General features: G+C 38.9%; 1 protein-coding gene across 1 annotated transcript; it reads left to right on the forward strand.

Moving 5' to 3' along the window:
• The first annotated feature begins 342 nt into the window (after positions 1-342).
• Positions 343-11,735, forward strand: dmbx1a (diencephalon/mesencephalon homeobox 1a). Its single transcript, XM_017430736.3, has 5 exons — positions 343-586; positions 4,340-4,509; positions 4,662-4,840; positions 6,952-7,330; positions 7,764-11,735. Exons 2-5 carry the CDS (start codon positions 4,356-4,358, stop codon positions 8,204-8,206), a joined length of 1,155 nt encoding a protein of 384 aa, XP_017286225.1. The 5' UTR covers positions 343-586; positions 4,340-4,355; the 3' UTR covers positions 8,207-11,735.
• Positions 11,736-22,143: the final 10,408 nt, after the last annotated feature.

Raw genomic sequence — 22,143 nt, forward strand, 5'->3', positions numbered from 1 at the left:
TACCTCCAATAATTACTTTCTGAATGTTTCATTAAAATCTGTCCAGTGGTTCATGAGCTATTTTGCTAAAAGACAAACACAAACATATTAAGAGGCTTAAATGTCGTCTTTTGGTGGCTGGCGATAATAAAAACATCGCTTGTTTGGACCTAAACAGACACGGGGGCTTTCAGCGGATGAAATGATGAAACGTATGTTTGTAAATAACTCTGGACGTCAGCGGCGCTTTTAACGATCAGCTGAGTGACAGCATCGAGAGCCAATCAGAAGCCAGGACGACCCCCGCGGAGTTCTCCTTTAAATCCCGCCGCGGGGAGCTCGCGCTCAAGCAGATGGCGGCTTCCCACCGCTGCGTGAGACGCGGAGAGATCAAAAGAGCGAGAAGGAGCGCGAGCGGAGTGAAGCAACAGATGGAGGACTTTTATCCAGTTTCTTGACCTGTTAGTTGTGTTAGAGGGGCAGGGAGGAGCGGGGAGGAGGCTGTAAACAAACCCGAGCCGACCGCAGCCGAAGAGAACCGAGCCGGAACGAGTCCGGGAGCTTCTTGGACGGTCAGTGGGAGCGGACAGAGAGAGAGAGACTGAAGGTATACCACCAGACACCCATTTATAGCCTAACTTATTTATTGTTTATATAACGTTTTCAGTGTGATCAACTGAAACAAAAACCGGCTGCACTTTATTGTTTTGGGCAATTAAAAAAAAAAAAAACTTCAGATATTTTCGATTCACTTTAAACTTGGAAGCAGTCTTGATTTAATATTTATTTTTATAATTTTCCATGCTAAACCAAAACTTAATATTACATAGTTTTTAGAAATATGTAATGACAGGCAAAGTTTTATGCACAAAATAACTGTTGTTTATCTTCAGTCCTCTTAGTCACAGCCGAAAGATATATATATATATATATATATATATATATATATATATATATATATATATATATATAAAACAAAAACTAAATTATTCGAATAACTTTAATTGGGTTTATTTGTTGTTTCAGCTAAGTAAATGTTTTTGAATCAGACACTTATTTGCCGGACCTTATTAAATGTTGACTTTTTAATAGTTTTAAATTTAAATGATCTTTTTTGCGTTACAAGATTGAAAATCCTGCAGCTGCGCGTTAAAAATATGAATTTATGTCACTTTCCTGTGACACAGCAAACAGCAGACTGTCGGGCCGGCTCGTGCCCCTCAGGGCTGCAAGAAAATACAATTTTTCCTCATTTAGCCGGGGTAAAGAGCTGCACTGTACACGGCACATTTACATAATGACGGCGTGATAACCGCAGCCAGGAGGGCCCGGGGCTCAGGGCCCGGGCCCCGGAGTGGGCTCATGAATGACAATAACAGCCCCGACAACCTCCAACTATTGTGCACAATTGGATGTGGGTGAGCAGAGCTGCCGGAGACTACACGTGAAATAAGAACAATAAAAAAAGAAAAGATAAACAGACAGATACAGAACTGAAATCAAGATGTTCACTTATTTCAGCTGTAAACCAACATTTTCTGTAATTTGAATGAGCGGATGGAAATCCAAAGAGAAGAACAGCGGAGGAACAATCCGTGCGCAGAGGACGCACGCGCGCCACCCAGTCCGTCCGTCCCCCGTCAGGGCCGATGATAAATGGAGGGCCCCGCAGTCGAAACCTATTTGCACTTCCATTAGACGGGGAGCCAAATGGGGATCAACATGCATATTATTTTATTTATTTATTTATTTCACCCGCGGAGAAGCCATACATCTCAGCCGAAAACGTCGCCCCAGGGCGGAGGGATAAGAGGCCACCAGAGAGAGGGGGGTGCGGGGCAGCAGGGGGGCGGCCATTCAGCTCAAATACTTCGGGGAGTAAAGTAAATGTTTAGCGAAGCACCTTCTGTCCCGGAGAATTAAACTATTCTCCCACCGCCCTCTTATCACATTCATCAGCCGCAGCACAGCTTTAATAGGCTGGAAATGGGCACTGCGGGCTTCGCGCGCATGCGCACACGCGCCCCCTCTGTACACGGCGACCGGCGTTTAAGAAGTGGACAGAAAAACAAAGTTTATTTGATTTCAATCATATGGAATGATTGTTATTGTTTATGAAATAAACAGGTCCGAAATCAAATATTAAATCAATCGTTTTAAAGGTGCTCCTTACAAAGTTTAAAACCAAACATTAAAAAGTTATCCTGAGCTACATTAAATGGTGCCAGTTTATTCCTGTAGTTTTAAAGTTTTGAATTCATTTGCAGTGGTGAAATGTGGGTCCACACTTAATGAAAACAAAGCACATTTATCTGCATGCTTTACTCAACAAATCTGAGTGTAAATATGTACCATCACATCAAAAGTGTCAGCCGTTTTCAGTCACTTCAGTTTCCGTGTAAACAAACACACGGCAGTTGGTAACCACTGACAAAATTACACACATTTTTAATTTAAGCACACGTAATCATCTGTATGAAAAAAAATGCAGATTTGGTTTCTCACTTTATAAATTTATTTTTGTTTCTTTGGCTCGTCTTCATGACAGGCAGAAGCTCGAAGTCCATACCTTCATTACAAAGTGGTTTAAATGAGACGTAATGTAAAAAACTTTTTTACATTAATTATAAGTCATAAAACAAGCATGCAAATAAATAATACAGTTGTCTAAAAAGGTTAAACTTAAACTAGCTGTAAAGAATGAAATTATGGTGTTGTGTGAACAGTATTAACAGTAGCTGAGAGATTAAAGCAATTAAATAATGTTCATTCAATCCAACTTGACCCATTTGTGGTTAAGATGATCTGTTCCTTTAACTGAATAAAGATTGTCCCAAGGTGCTTTCTGTACTTGCTCATGTTCTTTTCTTCTAAGGACAGATGCTGCTTTTTTGTTTGTTTGTTGAGTTATTTTGCTTTTTCTGCTTTTAGGAGAATTACAAGTCTTTTGAACCCATAAAATGTTCAGTGAGAACAAAAAAATGTGTTTTAGATTTAAACAACTGAGTTTAGGGGTTAAAAGTTAAGTAAATGTAACATTTCAATTTTTATGCATAATACACATTGCAATTTTTATCAGTGCATTTGTGAAATATACCCTCTAAGAAATACCATTTCTTCATTTAGTTAAGTTAACCTTGTTCTGTTAAACAAGGTTGTGTGAATGCAAAGTATTAATTGTTTGAGGTTTTGTCCTCACCAGATGGATGGTGACAAATTCAAAAGGTTTCAGAATCTCAAAGAAGCACAAACAGGAAAAAAGCTCAAAGTTTGTTTAAAACTTTCAAGTAAGGAAAACACCTTAGGACATTCTTTATTTAGTAACATGGATTAAGATAGGTCTAATTAACAATATTTATGTGCTTTAAAACATCATACTTTTTGACTGGTAAAAACGGAGTAAAAGCATTAGATTAAAAATAAGGTAATTGCGTCACTCGAACAACACGAACATTTTATTTCTTAGACACAAACAGATCAAATCCAATTAATTAACGGCTGAGCATTTATTCAATAAACAGTCTGTCTTTTCTAATTCAAAGGTTATCAAAACATTTACAGCTTCCAGTGTTTGTGAAAGCGCAGGGGGTAATATTAGAGCCATGTCAACACAGACAGCTGTCACAAAGCAGAGAGATTTCTGTCTTCTCCCTGTGGTCCTTTTGGAACAGTTGTAATGAGGGTTTGGCCCTCCGAGATACTCCCTCCTGTCAGCCTCCTAATACATACATAATCATGTCCACCAGCGCTTCAGCTGCGGAAATAGGTCGCGAAAAAGAGCCGCAAAAGAAAAAAAAACAGCTTTCTTTAAAAATATATCGACATGCAGTTTGTTTTAAAATAACAAGGAGGTTCACACCAAAAATCGTTAAATAACGTTGAAAGGTTCAGCTGTTAAATTCTAAATGAATAAAAAAACGAACATTAAAAAAAATGTAAAGGACTTTAAGAAAACCCAAAAAAAAATCCTTCTATATTCTCGTTTCTCTCATGAAGGCCCGGAACAAATTAGCTTTTATGTTTTTTCTGTGGGGATTGCTCAGGAACGTGTCTGTATTTGTGAATAAAGCCTCCGTCACGGTTCATTACAGGACGGATGATAATTACCCCAATTAAAAGTCTTTAGTATAATTAATGGATTGGACAGAGCGATAATTGGATGTTAATGGATAACACTTTAGTCTGAGCGCGCACATTAAAATCTGCTGGCCCCGGGAGCTTTGGCTCTCATTTAATAATAATAAAATAATAATCTCACGGGTTTCCAAGCTCGTGATCCTCTAATAAGCAGAAGCGTCAGAGCGCGCGCCCCCTCTTCTCCTGAGCACTCACAGCCGTCCTGTTGTCCTCCGCTCCGCAGGTGCCGACCTCCCAGCATGCAGCACTACGGGGTGAACGGCTACTCTCTGCACGCCATGAACTCCCTGAGCGCCATGTACAACCTGCACCAGCAGGCCGCCCAGCAGGCGCAGCACGCGCCCGACTACCGGCCCTCGGTGCACGCGCTCACCCTGGCCGAGAGACTAGCTGGTAATTGAGCGCGTGCTCGCGCTTCACGAAAGTGTTGCGACGCAGCGAACCTTTGTAAAAGTCTGCAAAATAAATACCTTGCCCTCCACCCGTGGGCCCTAAAATAAAACCCGCCGCGTGTGTTTTCTCTTCCAACGGCTGCGCATTTCAAGACATCATCCTGGAGGCCCGCTACGGCTCGCAGCACCGCAAGCAGCGCCGGAGCCGGACGGCCTTCACCACCCAGCAGCTCGAGGCGCTGGAGAAGACCTTCCAGAAGACCCACTACCCGGATGTAGTGATGAGGGAGCGGCTGGCCATGTGCACCAACCTGCCCGAGGCCCGCGTGCAGGTAGGAAACTGTTCTTACACACTCATAGGAGAAAGCTCGTTCCAGCCATCATCATCATCATCATTCTTAATAATAATATTATTATTATTATTATTATTATTATAGTAGTAATCAAAAATGCATTACAGATCATATTTTCTTTTCAGTTTTCATATAACCACAATTCCAAATCATCGAAACATTACCTACATATATATAAAGAAAATCCACAAACCCACGTCTTATTCTCTTTTTGAAACATAGTACACATATCAAATATTTAAACTAGAATTGTACTTTTTTATAGGGAGAAATAAAGTAATTCTGAATTTGATGACGTTGGGACAGGGGCAACCAAAAAGCCTGTTGGTTGACACTCTCAGTCACACAACGTGAGGAGCACTTTGCAACTAATTAGGCTTACTGGCAACAGATCAGCAAAAGGACTGGGTATAAAAAGAGTATTTTACAGAGGGTGAATATCTCAGAAGTTAAGATGGGCAGAAGTTCACTAGTTTACATTTTAAAACACATCCCGACTTTTTTTTAAATCAAAGTTGTATTTTAACAAGGAACATAAATTTTAAAAGAATCAGTTTAAATATAATTTTTAAAGTCAAAAAACCTCTTGGAGTTACTTCTGACGGAATATCTAATCTTCTCAACTTTGAGTAAGAACATAGTGTCTTTGGCCAGTGAGAGCTGGAGGGAGCAGAGGAGCAGCATGTTCGCCTTCACGGAGGAAAATGGTTCCGCTAAATGACTGGAAGATCAATCTTTTTAGTAGACCAAATATGGGATTATGAGGAGATGTTGCTGTAGGACTGCAAAAAGTCAGGAGAGTAGAAATAGAAAATATGACGTTTATCACAGGAGTCAACTGAGCTGGGAGAGATTTTGTGGAAGTCAGATGTTAGACATGAATCCTGCAGAGGACTAAACTGTCTGAGTGAAAAGTGAGGACAAATACAGCTAGATGTAATTGTTTTAGGAGCCATTTCCCTCTAGACATCATATGACGTGATTCCCAAATCAGTAAACATTATCGATGCTAAGTTTACCAATGTACAGGCAATATTTATCATATTTCTGCATTCTTTGTTTTTACTAATTATATTTTACATTGTTTTTATCATGTCCTGTAAGGTGACTTTGAGTATTTTGAACAGTGTTTCTAAATTTATTATTATTATTATTAATATTATTATTATTATTATTATTATTATCAGTGGTGTTGGTATTATTGGCATTGTAAATTGTATGGTTTCGTTTATTAGTCTGAAAATTTATTTATAGTATTTGATTAGATTTGGCAGGATAATTAAAAATTAAATAAATTCTGTAAAACAGCTTACATAAAAAATAAATAGTAAGTTTTTTTTATAAAATACTAAAATCTAAATTTGAGATCATATAAAAAGTAGATGTTTATTTTACCATATGTTTTATTTATTTATTTTAGAAATTCTTTTAAAGGCCTAGCATTTCTCGAAGGTATGCATATCATCTTATCATCTGCAACATTTTATACGAGTTTTAAACAGAGATCATCATATGATGAGAAGAGATGGTATTATAGTTGTTTGGCTCAAATCACAAATGGCATTGTGATCTTATGTAATATTGTGATGTCTTGCAAGATGTGTTAGTGCTCAGAGTATGTGTTGTTAATTGCTGCATTACTACATCGGTATAACTGACTGTTTTAAAGCCACTTTTGTGTTTGCTCAGGTCAGTTGGCTGAGGCAATGTTAGTGAAAGGGGTTGACACCAAAAGTTAATCAGTTGAAGATTTACATCCAATAATTGCATTCTGAAAGTTTTCTCTAGGTCAAAACAGAAAAGGCATAATATTTGACTAAAATCTCATGCAATCTCACAAGACGTGCTCAAAGTATTCGCTGTGAATGACTCTCAGCTACTACCACATCACATTTTAGCTCAATATCTGTAAGACTGATTAAGTTTAACATAAGACATATGATATATTTTGGAAACCTAGTTGACTCTAGTAGTTACAGTTTGTATTGTAATAACAGTTTTGGCGCAGGCGGCAGGCAATGGAAATATTAATAAATTAAAGCCCATTCTACCAAACTTACCACTTTATTATTTTGGGACTCTGTCTCCAGGTCTGGTTTAAAAACCGAAGAGCAAAGTTTCGTAAGAAGCAGCGCAGCCTCCAGAAGGAGCAGCTTCAGAAGCAGAAGGAGGCGTCAGGAGAAGGAGGCAGTGAAAAGGAGGGCACAGTCCTTCCTGACACCCAGCTCCCTCCTTCATCGTCCTCGCCCTCCTCCGTGGAGACGGAGGGTCTTGTTGTCTGTCCCGTACCTGTGGACATGGAGCTAAATGTTACCTCAGCAGAGCATTCAGGCAGCGACTCGGCAACAGAGGACGTCACCGATAAGGAGGACGAGAGCAAATCTAACAGGGAGGAGATGAAATGTGAGCGGGTGCTGCTGATACCAGGAGACGCATCTCCCCCCTGCAAAAGACTCAGCCCGAAACCAGGTCAGAACAGAAAATCTGGCATATTTGACTAAAATCTCTTGCAATATAGCGAGACATCAGACTCAGAGTATGTATTGTGAAGGGCTCTGGGCTACTACCACTTCACATTTTAGCTCAGTATCTGTAAAACTGATAGAGTAAACAATTTTTTTGTTTGCTAAAGCAACCATCTTAAATTGGATCGACTCCAAATTAATGTTGTAGATGTACATTCAATGATAACTTTTTTTTGAGAATTTTCATTAAATTTTGTCTAGTGGTTCATGAGATATTTTGTTAACAGATAAACACACGAGCACAGAAACATACACAAAGACAAAAAAATCCCAACCCATTATTGCTTTCCCCTTTCAGTGGTGGGTGACAATTTTTCTGTCACCATACTATCTTTACCAAACAGGTATATTGAGAAGAATTCCTTTTTTATTTTCAGATTCTCCCTTGGTTTCTCCATCCGGGACACCCTCCTCCTCCAGCAGCAGCAGTCTGGCCAACACCGGTCCCCTCTCGCAGAGCCACTCTTACTCCTCCTCTCCTCTCAGTCTGTTTCGTCTGCAAGAACAGTTCCGCCAGCACATGGCGGCCACCAACAACCTGGTGCCCTACCCGGCGTTTGACCTCGCAGCCCCGTCTTCCCTTCCCTACCTGGGGATGAATGTTAACATGCCCCCCGCTCCACTGGGCTCTCTGCCCTGCCAGTCCTACTATCAGTCGCTGTCCCATCATGCCCAGCAGGTGTGGAACAGCCCACTGCTGCAGGCGTCTGCTGCCAGCGGACTCACCAGTCACAACAGCAAGACCACCAGTATTGAGAACCTGCGTCTGAGGGCCAAGCAGCACGCCGCCTCTCTGGGACTGGACACACTGTCTAACTGAGGTTCAGATGGGGAGGGGTGGGGTTAAACTCAGCCTGAGCCTCAACCTACACATCAATACACATCCTGCAATGAGCCAGATCTTCAGCAGATGTACACTCACCGTCTGCTTTATTGGGTGCACCTGTTCAATTGCTTGATAACACAAATAACTAAGCAGCCAATCACATGGCAGCAACTCATTGCATTTAAAGCATCGAGACCATTAAAGATGGTTGAAGCATCTCCAGTTCCTTCTGTTGTATAATACTGAAGCCCAAATGTCCTTTTTTTAGGAAGCTGCCATGTTGGTGTCTGCAAACTAGGGATGTGGGGCTGCACCCTCGATATTAAAGTCCCGCCTACTCACCCACCCAACTCACCCAAAGGCTGTCACACTGTCAATCCCAGTGATACTTTCCTTTAAGCCTCAAGTAACTAAATAAAACTAAACATATAGGAAAATGCATATTTGACCTACAGCATCAAAGTAAGAACTAAGGAAATCAACAAAAATCAACATCTGAAAAAAAGGTCCTGAAGTGTTCTTTTCTTTTTTTGTCAAAAAAAATATCCTATTAGTTTATATAGAGGGGCGGAGCTTAAAAATTGTACTGCAACCAGCCACTAGGGGCGCTCTTTGTGGCTTCACCTTTTTGCTTCCAGTCTTGTCTCTAGTTAAACTACATTGTGATGAGCTACACTGGAGAAGAAGACCTGCTGAAGTTCAAACTGAGCATAAGAATGGGGAAGAAAAGGGATTTACTATAAGTGACTTTGAATGTGGCATGGTTGTTGCTCTGAGTGTTTCAGAAACTGCTGAGCTACTGGGATTTTCATGCACAACCATCTCTAGGGTTTACAGAGACTCGTCAGACTAGACACTGTGTTTCCAGTCTCTTACGGACTGAGTTTGGTGAGTCTGTGTGAACTGTAGCTTCAGTTTCCTGTTTTTAGCTGACAGGAGTGGCACCTGGTGTGGTCTTCTGCTGCTGTTTCTAACATCTTTAATCAATTTGCTCATTATCCTCTGACCTTTGACACCAAGACATCTTTGTACATGCAAATAACGCTCACTGGATATTTTCTCTTTTTCAGACTATTCTCTGTAAACCCCAGACATCGTTGTTCATGAAAATCCCAGTAGATCAGGTGTTTCTGAAATAGAAAAACAGCCAGTCTGGCACCAACAACCACGCTACGTTCAAAGTCACTCAAACTCCTTTTCTTCCCCATTCTGATGTTCTGTTTGAACTTCAGTAAGTCATCTTCACCACAAGTGAAAACCTAAATGCACTGAGTTGCTGCCATGTGGCAGATTAGCTCTGTGTGTTAACAAGTAACTGAACAGGTACACCTAATAGAGTGGTCGGTGAGTGTATACGCAGCTCTACTCATGTAGTTGGGAACAAGACATACAGACAACAGATTTTGGATCTACAGACCTAAATTTAACACGTCTTGAAGGCACACGACACTTCCATAAACTGCTCAGATCACCTTCTCTCCTGTTGCAGTCAACATTTAAACCGTCATGAAAACTGAAATAAAAAATCAAATCAGATGTCTAGGCTCAAAGGACTATACACATTTTTCATTCAGTTATGATGCAACCCATAAATAAATGACAGTGGATCTAGTGAGAATATGAAATACAATAAAAATGAAGAAAATATTAAGAGCAGCTGATGATGTAGGCACACGGTTTAAATGACAGTGCAAATAATGTTTACAAGAATACTGTGACTGAATGAGGCACTTGGAAGGACTCACTCATGCAGTAAGGAGACATTTCAATTAAGCAACACAGTGATGTACATAGCATGTAATGGCACAGTAATAAAAAAAGCAAACCTAAGCCACATTCTGCTCAACAACATAATTAAAAGCAAGTAATTTGCCCATTAAACGGGCAGTGATGTGCTTGCTTTCAGAGGCCGTGCTTCATAATGAGAAAATGATTTCTGTGACTAAATTTTAAGAGCTTTTAATTACATTTAGCCCAGGGCTTAGGAAGCTGGGTTCAAATGCAATTATGTACATGCATACCATTTTAAGCAGCCTGTATACTGTAAATCCAGACAAGCTGATTAAGGTGCCCAACATGATGGAAGTCCATATCTGCTATGTCAACTTTTACACAGATCTTCCCAAACATGTTCCCATCTTTATACTGTGTTGAGGTGACATGCTGTATTTCATTGAGACAGCAAGTTAAACAAATAGTCTGGTAATTTTTGAAGTGATATTCTGTCAGATAGTTAACTAAAGTTAGCACCTGATCAGTCTTGACATCAGTCATAGTATGGAAAAAGAGGCAAAAGACTCCATCCAGGCTAAGCTAATGGCTAACCAAACGAGGGATCTTTTTGTAGTGTTTTTTCAGGCTTATAAAACAACTTTTTCACAAAAACGGCATACCAGTGTGAAAGAACACTACATTAGCTAATACTAAACCGCTACACTTTTGCATTACAACCATTTGTTCACTTAGTTTGTTGATTTCTTCACTGAGAAATGTTCCTTTTACTACACAGATTATTTAAAAAACAGTTCAAATCTGTCTTTCTTCATTTCCAAAGTGTACTCAGTTTGATTAAATCATAAATGTGGAGACAGATGCAGAGGTGTGTACAATGTGGGCAGAGGGGGACAACAGAATATTGTCCTTGTGCAAGAATGCCATTTTGTATGTCATGTACACAAAAAAGGCCGTGATTTTCAAAAATTCGACATTCACAATGCAGCCACATGGTTTGCTGATTGCAAACAGTTTGAGTTCAGTAAGACTTCAACAGAAAGTCCACTTATTTTTATTTGCACATTTCCTGCAAATTTAAGTCATCAAGTAGTATCAGCAAATGGAAACAAGACAGATACTAGCTTTAAGTATTATTGATAACTATTTGACAGAACTTTACTTAAAAAATGACCAGACTGTCCCTTTTAGTTAGCGCTTAATGAGGGGAAATCACACTCATGTTTCTCTATTAGTGTTCTGGAAGATTTTTGTCTTCAAATAAAAAAAGCACATTATTTTTTAAATATAATATACAAAAAAGGTCTATATATTAATGTTAACTGGTAAGGTAATTGTAAAGTTCATAGTATGTTGTGGAATTGATGATGAAACTTCTTTAAAGATTGTATTTGATGAGTGGAGCAACAGCCGCTCTGTTTTCTGGTTGAAGTCATTTTTAAAAATGGATGCACCTTTGCTTCTGGGATTACATAACGCACGTGAACACGTTTGACACTCTGAAACAAACTTGAGTGTTTTGTAATCCATCTGAACTGAAAAGTCCAAGAAAGTGAAGATCCTAACTGACCCGAGTCCTCTTGTGTACTTCTTGTCGAGACTTACTTTGAGTTCTGTTGTTGTTCCTAATGCTGTTCCTTTGACTGTTTCTGTCAATTGGCTTCACTGATAAATAGATTTATTTTGGGGGTTGGGGGAGTGATTGGACCATCTGCTGTGTTATTTCTTTTGCTTGTCCCACTGATGTAGACTTGAGCTAGTGTTGTTGTAAAATACCTGCAAATAAAAGCATTGCTTGAAGAACCGTTTAAGGCAGATTTCTTTTTTTTAAAACACAGCATATAATGAGTTTATTTAATTTACCTTATTCATATATCGCCAGTTCACAACAAAAGTCATCTTAGGGCATCGTACAAAGAGGCAAATAGATCCAAAACATGGGATCCAATTCATTCTAGTCACTACCAAATGCTGTCCATTCCTTGAAGGAATGCATATTATCTGCTGCCTTTTATGCCAGAGTTTAGACTAAGATTATTTTGTTTAGAAGTGACAGAGATGTTGCTGTTTTGGTCAAACCTTGTGAACAACATGGTGCGCAATCTCATGGAATACCACAAGATATCATGGTCAGAGTATGTGTTGTGAATAACTCTCAGCTACAACCACACCATTTTATCTCAGTATCTGTAAAACTGAATGAGTTATAGTCATCTTTGTGTTGATCAGCTGTGCCGGCCATCTTGAACTGGACTGACTTCAAAAGTTAAATCAGTTGTACTTGTTTATCCAACAATTACTCTCTAAAAGTTTCATTAAAATCGGTTCATTGGTTCATGACATATTTTACTAACAGAAAGATAGAGTTGACTCCAAGGAGTTGATAGCAAAATTTTAAACAAAGATCTTGCGTGATCTGCTATCACTCAAAACGTGATCGGCATCAGTCTCATCTACTATAACACAAGGTTTTAGGTAAATATCTGTAAAACTGACCAAGTGATTTTTTTGTCTCGGTTTTTTAGAGTTAGCTGGCTGTGGCAGCAATCTTAAATTGAGTTAACACCAGTTGTTAATTAGTTGTAGATGTGCGATTACTTTCTGAACATTTCATTAAAATTTGTCCAGTGATTCATGAGATAAAAACACAAACACTGGCAAAAACATTCTTATCCACCTTTGCCTTCCAGTGGCTGGTGATAATTATGGCTGCTACAAAGGTCATTAAGCAGCTTGAATTTAGAAATAACTTTGGATATAAAGATTTAGTATCCTAATACTTTAATGTCATTAGTCATGCTATCAGTGATTTTAAGGGGATTTGATAAATTTGAACATTCATCCCTTGTAAATGTATAATACTAGTTAGAAAATATGAGAAAAAAATGAAGAAAAAAGATTAAGGCAACAAAATGTAAAAGAGGACGTCATGTTATAGGAGAAACAAAAAGGATTTGTAGCAAGAATGTGAGAGCAAAAGAGACAGAAAAAGAACAACAAAATCTAAAATATCTGGAAAATTAAATAAAATTTAAAAAAAAACTGTGTGGCAACATTGGGGATCCCCGATGAATAAGCAGGCCATTATCCTGAAGAATGACAGCCTGGGGCGGTGATTATCCTGCTATTATATCTTTAACAGGATGGTTTGTCAAAACGTACAGACCCCCACCCACTCCAGCCCTTGCTCTCTCTTACACACATGCACGCACGCCCACGTATGCACGCACACGCACGCACATGCAGGCACAGGGCAACAATGCATCCCTCGTCTTCTAAACAAGTGACCTTGCTCCTCTCACGGTAAACACTATAAATAATGCCAGTGAATCACTGCAGCAGCTTTGGGACATTGTTGGGCCGTTAATTGAATCGCCCTTTAGCTTTTTTTTTCCCCCTCAGGGTGTGTGTAAAAGACTAATTTACCTTAGCTGCTGTGGTTGGCATTTCCTTCAACTGTTATGAACGAGCGCTTTCCAAAAAAATCAGATAGAAGAGGATAATGATCTCACCAGATTAACAGCTTTAACACGGGTGTAACATCACACCGTCACCTTGTTGTGTTTTATTAAACCACAAGCATGTGTGTGTGTGTGTGCGTCCTCAGCCAAGGGCATCTTGATTGTGTGACTGATAGGACTGTGGTGTGTGTATAGATTTGAAGCGTGTCCTTGTTATCCAGAGGAGGAATCTGTTCAGGTACATGGCAGGATTTTCTCCCATGGGGGTCTGAAGCAGAGAACATAACAAAGTTCACTCTTTTCTTAACCCCCCCCAAAAAAATAAATAAATAAAATACACACCCATACACGTGCACACACACACACCCTGGGGGTGGAACAAGGATTGCTTGATTGTACCGCTGCAGGGTCAAGTGTTCTGAGCCGTCGATGCTGGATCAGACAAAGCTGCTTATTTGTAGGCACACATGCATCTCCATCTACTTCCCTTTAAGCCAGTGGACAAATATGTGGATATTATTGTGTGTGTGTGTGTGTTCATGTATATGTCTGTTACCAAAATATCTGATCAACCACTGGATGAGTTTTAATGAAACTCTCAGAAAGTAGTCATTGGATGTACATCTACAACTGATTACTAATTGGAGTCAGTCCAAATTAAGATGGCCACCACATCTAAGAAACCTTAGCAAACACAAAAATGACAACATCTCAGCCAATTTTACAGATATTAAGCTAAATGTGGTGGATTAGTAGTTGAGACTTAATATCAGTTCTTAAAACCTTGCCATTAATTACTGGAGTCAACTTGGTTTGTCTGTTAGCAAAATATCTCATGAACCACCAGAAGGATTTCCCTTGGTAATAAAATTTCACTTTTGTATTGTTCCTGGGTTAAAACTATAACTTTACAGTTCTTCATAACAAAACAAAATGGACAAACAACAACAACAAAATAAAAATAAAACCAAAACTTCACTTTTGTGGTTTGACTAATGAACAGATTTTGATCAAATTTTCAGGAAATTTTAAGGTTGTGACAGTAAACAACTGATTTGGTGGTAATCTGGATTAAACTATTTTTTAATGACCCTATGGCCTTGCTGGAGGTTTGCGCTCTCCAAGTGCTTCTAGTTTAAATGTAATACCAGTTACTACTGATATTCAAGCAAGGTAAGAAACTTTGCCAAAGTTTTAGTCTTTAAAATTTAGTTTTCAAAACAAATAAATTGAAACAAAACAAAAACGATAATAAGATTTTGTAAAAAAAAAAAAAGGTAAAAAATCTACCCTGTAAGCCTCAAAAGTGAAATTTAAAAGAAATATTGGGTATTTTCTATTGTTTTGCAATAAAAGAAGTTGGGGGGGAAAAACAGTTAGCAGGAACAAAAATTGTGCTACACAGTGTTTTTATTAAACTTTAACAAAGACACAAAGAAATCATTGGGTATATATTAATAACTGAATTACTTTTGTATTCAATACGGCTGCCACAGCTAACTGATCTTAAAAACACAAATTAGTCAAATTTAAAGATATTAATCTAAAATTGTCTGATGGTAACCTGAAATTAATTTACAATATGTATTCCAAGCGCTACACATTGCACATCTTCACCTAAAAATTTGCCATTAAATGTTGGAGTCAACCCTGTTTGTCTGTCAGCGAAATGTCTTAGGAACCGCCAGACAGATGTTAATAAAAATTAATAGGATTAATAAAACTCTCAGAAAGTAATCCTTTGTTGTACATCTACAACTGATTACATTTTGGAGTCATTACAATTCAAGATGGCCACCACAGCTACTCACAGTTAGCAAATACAAAAATCACTATAATTTACATTGAGGAAAAATCTGGCATGGTAGCAGCTGAGATTTATCCTTAACACATACTCTGAGTGCTAACAGATCTTGTAAGATCCTGGAATATCTCGTGAGATCAAGCATGACATCATTTACAAGGTTTGACCAAAATGGCTACAGTTCTGTCCCTTTCCATTAAAGGATGATCTTAGTTTGGCATTAAAGTCAGCATGTAATATGCATTTCTTTAAAGAATGGGTTAGATTCATTCTAGATTAGTGGAACAAATATAGTCAAAAGAAATTAAAGACTTTGAACATGTTTGTATTCGGATAATACAACTTACTGTCTAGGGAAAATGGTCCACACCATGTCAATTACTTTCTTTGCCAAGTTAAAATAAACTTCCATGTTTCCAACAAGAATTATTTTGCATGTGGCCAACGTTTGCACCAAGCAGCCTTTCTTGCTTTGACTCTCTCTTCCTCAGTTTCGCGGGCACACTCACACATATCCCTCAGATCAAGACCCCCACACAAAAATCACAGTGTACCATTCAATCAGTGCTTTTTCTCCCTCCTCTCCATGGTTCTCTTAAAGGTTTTAACAGCAGCAAGAATGGGAAAGTGGCAGCATTAGAAAACCTCGGCCCATTGAGGAGGGTGACAGGGTCTGCCAGAATATGATCCTAATCCTGTTTCCAGCATTCTTTTAGCCCAGCGGCATTGCCATTCCGCAGCATATTCTCTGAGCTGTCAGGCCCGGGGAAATCCCTCTAATAGTGCATTGCTCAGATACACATCAAAGCCCTCCTAGAAACCTCTAGCAGGAACTTAAGGGACCACGAAGCACCATAAGGCTCATGGCTGCACACACGTAAAAAAAAGGGGAAAGCTTTAAAGTGCGCAATGCTGAAAAAAATCCAACTCATTTAATCGTTGAAGGTTCTTAAAGTTGTTAACACATAAACAATCTTTGCCTTATTTCCTGTGAATAAAAAAACAGAGAGATGTTGCTTTTACGATGAAAAAAACAAAGTACAGAGTGATATTGAGAGGCAGACAACAGGTGGCTAAACTGCTCATCCAGGGCCACCCTCCTTTAGTTCCACTTCATCTTCAATTCTTCTCTTGTCCCTTTCCTCCTAAACACTCTGACTGCCATCTCACCCCCTCCCTGGCTAATCTTCTTAGAGGGGAGAAAACCTCGATTCTCCCTTTTCTTAATCTGGCTGCAGCCTGAACTCAAGGTGGTATTTCCAAATGTGGCCTTCATCAGAACTAAATGGAAGTGCTCTTTCACTCAGCTCTGTTGGTGGATGATGGGGTTGCACATTTAAAAATATGAAAGGTTTACAACCTTCATTCAAAGTCATTTTTGAAGTTCTGAATTGAAACATGTGAAACAATTGGTTACAAAACAAGTGTAGCATTAGGTAATTTTTATTTTTTTTACGTGACACGTTTATGTTCTGGACATTACGGTATGGGCTCAGGAACATGTTAAATTCTTTTTGTAAACCACAAACACCATGTTCCCTGTACAGGAGTGGAAAGAGACCATCCAGTCTGTTACTAGCAGGTAGCTCAAAAGCCTGTCTCTCTGATGGTATGTGGGTGCATTAGTGCCTCTGGCATGGGCAGCTTACACATCAGGAAAGGCACCATCAATGCACAAAAGTATATCCATGTTTTAGAACAATGTATGCTCCCATCCAGGCGACATCTTTTTACACATTTCAGCAAGACAGCGTTAAACTACAGACTGCATCCGTTACAGCTGCATGGATTCTTTGGAGAAGAGTCCAGGAGCTGAACTGACCTGCCTGCAGTCCAGACATCTCGCCAACTGAATGCATCACGAAATGAAAAATCCAGTACAGACCCAGGACTGTTGAACAGCTACAATCCTCCATCAGACAAGAATGGGACAACATTCCCTCTAAAACCTCCAGCAGCTGCTCTTCTCAGGTGCTACATGTTTACAGATTGTTGTCAGAAGAAGAAGGGATGATTCACAGAGGGAAACATGGACCTGGAACAACTAAAAAAAAGGTATAACGTCCTAGTTTAAACATTTTCTATATTTACCATGTTTCATAGTGAATAAAATATTGGTTTATAGGATTTGCAAAACATACAACAGAGAGCTGATGGGACTTGTTGCCAAAAAGCTCCAGTTTTGTCTCATCTGTCCAGAGGACATTCTCAGGCTTTGGGGCTTCTCAATATGGATTTTGACTAATTTCAGTCTCACTTTTTTATGATTTGGTGTCCTCCTGTGATGTCTTCCATTAAGTCCACTTCCACTCAAACAGTGACTGAAAGTGTGATCTGACACAGATGACCCTTGGCCTTGGAGCTCAACTCTAATATGGAGGTTGTCTCCAGTCCTGTGGATCTGAGCAGCTGTAGTCAGTGGAGCATTCCAGCTGCTTGGAGATGGTCTTATAGTCTTTACCTTTAAAATGATGTCAATAATTTTCTGTCCAAGCTCCTGAGACAACTCTGTCCTCAGCTTTCTGTGCTCCATGTTCAGTGTGGTACACACCGTGATACCAAACAGCCCTGTGACTACTTTCATCCTTTAAACAGGTGGACTGACTGATTACAGGACTGAAGACACCTGTGATGCTGATTACAGGACACACCTGAGTTTAACATGTCCCTGTGGACAAATTAGTTTCATTGTTTTATAGGGGCACCATCCTTGTCTGGGCCAGTTTCATTAGTATTTTTTTCTTAAGTATTTTTAAAGGCAATGACTGGGTTTCATTTCATTTCAGTTTCAAGTGAATTTCAGTGACCTTTGTAGGTTTTTCTTTCTTTAACGAAAGGGTACAAACAAATTAGACTGTCTTAATTGTTCACCATGACTGTATACCTCGCTGAGCTCAGTCTACATGTTTCACCCCCCACTGCTGAAATCTCCACTCCAGCTGCGACTGCTTAACCTTCAGGCTAAAAGTAGCAGGACAGTGCTGCTTTAAACAGACACATTACAACCTGTGTGTCTTCATTAAACATACCGATAGACTACTTTACTGAACAACTTGTACATCTCAGGACATTGAATCATTAAACTATATAGTACCTCACTCTGGGAGCTCAGTTTTACTAGACTTCTATAATAATGTGCTTAATATGAGCAGCAAGGATGGCATGAGGTGAAAACATCAGACTATTAGGATGTTTTGCATGTTTATTAGGAAAGAAAAGCAACATTGAAATTGTATTTGAAAACACAACGGAAGCATGTAGTTAAATCCATAATATTCATCTTTTTAATACACGACATGTCTCCCTAACACAGGCTTACACTCAGGGACACAAATACACAGCGCTTCATTGGCTAATTCAATAATAAAGCAGGCAGCCAGTCGCGTCTATAGACAGCGAGTAACTCATCTCTAACCGTCTGCCATCTCCTGAGTGTTAAAACATGTAAATTTATGGAAGAGCTCATAGGAAACACATATTTACAATACGTTTAGGTAATCACAAGATATGCGAAGAGGCATCCAAGGCCCCGGGGACGAGCGCAGTCGATACAAAAATAGTTTTTATGTGTCATTAATTCCCTCTGCATTCCTCGATACATCCCCCTTTTGCCACAGTAATACAGTAATCACTCACAATCGCACTGAAAATTATCTGCACTCGTCTGTGATATAAAAAAGTGGAGGGGCGAAAGAAAGCGACTAGTCCCATTTGAGCCCTCTGCTGCCTCTTTAATGTTCATCTGGGAGCTGCATGGCTGCCGTCCGGAGTCTCGGAGCAGCTTAATGACAGTGGGATGTGGATTTCTTTTCTTCAAACACATACACAAATATACTGAATAAACACACGCACACCTTTTTCACGCTACATTGCCTGGTCAGGACAACATATAGGGTCATCGGCGGTGCGATAGCAAAAGAGGCCCCTCAGCACACACATTAGGAGGCGACTGGAGGAAGCACCTCACCTCTGAGTAATGGGGACGCAAAATGGAATCAGTCCGGCAATAATGAAACTTGCACAGATTCAGATGTGAGAAGCCAAATGGTCAAATAAGTCGTTAGCTGTCTGTTCATTATGTCTTCCTTCCACACAGAAACACGGCGCGTTATCAGGCAAAACCATCAAACCTGATGAATAACCACAGAACCAACCAAACCCATTTACACGGCTGGCTTATAGGAAGCCAGTCATTCGGATGGGAATTTGAGCATGCTGGAAGTCCACATGCATCAGTGCCCTCTAGTGGTCATAGAATATACAGGACAGTGTTACTCCTGAGTCTGCAGAGTGGACATCGGAGGGACAAAGATGAAACTGTACACAGAAATGCTGCCACGCTCCACACTAAAGTTCAGTGCCATCTTCTGCGTTCATGGTTATGATGGCCGAGTTGAAGTCTGTCAACTGATCTTTACCGCCCACCACTGAAAGGTGACAGAGGACGATGTTTTTTTTCCCCCATGTCTGTGTCTGTCTGTTAGCAAAATATTTCATGAACCACTGGATGAATTTTATTGAAACTTGCAGAAAGTAATCATTGGATGTATGTCTACAACTGATTAACTTTTGGAGTCAACCCAATTCAAGATGGCGCCCACAGCCAACTGACCTTAGGAAACATAAAAATGGTGATAATTCAATCAATTTTACAGATATTGAGCTAAATATTAGTGTGTTTGTAGCAGAAAGATAACCACAACACATACGCCAAGTGCTACTCATTGCACAAGATCTTTGCTCAAAACTATAGCACTAGCTGTTAAAGTCAACCCTGATTGCCTGTTAGCAAAATATCTCATCAACTAGTGGATGGATTTTAATGAAGATTTCAAAAAGTAATCATTGGATGAACATCTATAACTCATTAACCTTTGGAGTCAATCCAATTCTAGATGGCCACCACAGCTAATCAATATTAGAAAAGACAGAAATGGCTATAACTAAGTCAATTTTACAGATCTTGACCTAAAATTTTGTGTGGTAGTAGCTGAAAGTCATTTACAACACACACTGATTTGACAGAATTTTGTCAAATCACTCTAATAATAAAGATGATAAGACCTGCCTTTGATAAAAACTTAATAAATGTTGAAGTACAGTACATGTCTCTGCCCTTCTTAGAAGAAATTCAGTGAGTCACAATGAAATGACAGCTATATTGGCCTACTGTGTGTTCCCTTAACATATCAGTTTATGCTTTGATATTTTATAGCAGGATATTTAAAAAATAATTTGCCACGAATATAGACAAGACTCACAGAGCTTAACTTTTAAATTTTACCAAAGGAGGTAGAAACAAGATCTATTTGTTCCATCTACATGAGAATTTGTTCTTTTTCTTTGTCCTAACTCTTAAAATAGTCAATAAATGTCAACAGTTTTTTAAAAATAAATTTACAATGTCATAATGTAACAAACTATAATTTTTCAGTTTTTTTTATAACTTCAAGTAGTACATATCGTGACTGAGTGAATTTGATTTAAATGGCAGAAATGTCTCCTTTGTAAAAGTTGCACAGCCTCTGGTTTAGACTATAAACCAGAACAGTAAAAACTGATTTTGATTTCTTGTGGATCAGCAGTATTATGGTTAAAATCCTGAGTACCACAGGTCCCAGGTTTCTTTAGCACCTGAACACTTCCAGAGGAAGAGGAAACACTGAAGAAGAAATTTGCCAGGGTTTCCCTTCATCTCACCTCTCTGATGGAATCCTTTCCCACATCACTCTCTCACACACACACTTGTTTTCATGAAATATCAGGACGTATGACAAAAATAGGACAAATGGGTACGTGCCTTTCTAAAGGTTCTAGAGGCCTGAGAATCAAATGGGTCTCTCTCCATGCTTTCAGGAAAAAGTTTATCTATTCAGATTTTAGCTAGAGCTATATTTTGGTCAAACCTGATTTTTATGTGACTTATGGGGACACTGTCTGGTTTATGTGACTTTTGAGGACTTTTACCTTTCACACAGTTATTTCATGTCTAAGTGACTTGTGAGGCCCAGAGATACACACAGTATTTTCCAGTATATATGACTTATGAAGACCAGATAACTACAGTGTCAGTATTTGCAACATGGCCTGTTTGAAATATCTGCATAATAAGCATAGTTGTGTATTTGTCACACTCACCAGACAATTAACATCTGAAATAAATACAAGACAGTAAAACTGAGTTGTTCGGAGACTTAAAAGAGACAGTCAAAGAATATGGTAAGTCTATTGTTTAATCCTTATTGAACAGCATTTATGAATTTTGCAGATAGCATTCATCTGGAAAGAGAGGGAAAATAAAACAAAACACTGACTTTCTTGATTTTTTTCCCTCTTTTTTAATTGCTGGCAACAAACGTAAACTTAAACAACGAGGTTTCTTGAACACTGTGCTTTTCAAAATAATAGATGAATAAAAATAAATGAATAAATAAATAAAGCTTCCACTGTCTATGAAACTGAACAATTTGTTTAGACGGGTTGGCTGAAATAAAAAGTGTCATACTTACTCAAAGTAAACTTATGATTCCCATTCCAGAGGATTTGTTGATAAAAGTCCAAAAACCACAATCACAAACATCTAGCCAACAACAAAGTAATGTTGAACACTTAGGTGATAACTGTAACAGTTCTTTCATGTACCATTCTTTTGTTTAACACTAAGAGCATAGTCTGAATTTATCCTAAATGCTATTTTCTGAAAGAAATTAGAACAGGTGCTGTAAATAAACCCACTGGAAAGTTGAAAAAAATATGTATAAACACAAAATCAAATTTAACAGAACTGAGCAAAAGCAGACAATGAAAATAAAATTTGCTATCGCTGATAAAATTGCACCTGAGTCAAGTTTAGGATTTGATAGTTCTATTTATTCATTCTCCTTTTTAATGCTATGATTCTGTTATGAATGTAGTATTTGATTCCAGCCCAGTCT

The sequence above is a fragment of the Kryptolebias marmoratus genome, linkage group LG20 (assembly GCF_001649575.2).
Source record: "Kryptolebias marmoratus isolate JLee-2015 linkage group LG20, ASM164957v2, whole genome shotgun sequence".
Classification (NCBI taxonomy): Eukaryota; Metazoa; Chordata; class Actinopteri; order Cyprinodontiformes; family Rivulidae; genus Kryptolebias; species Kryptolebias marmoratus.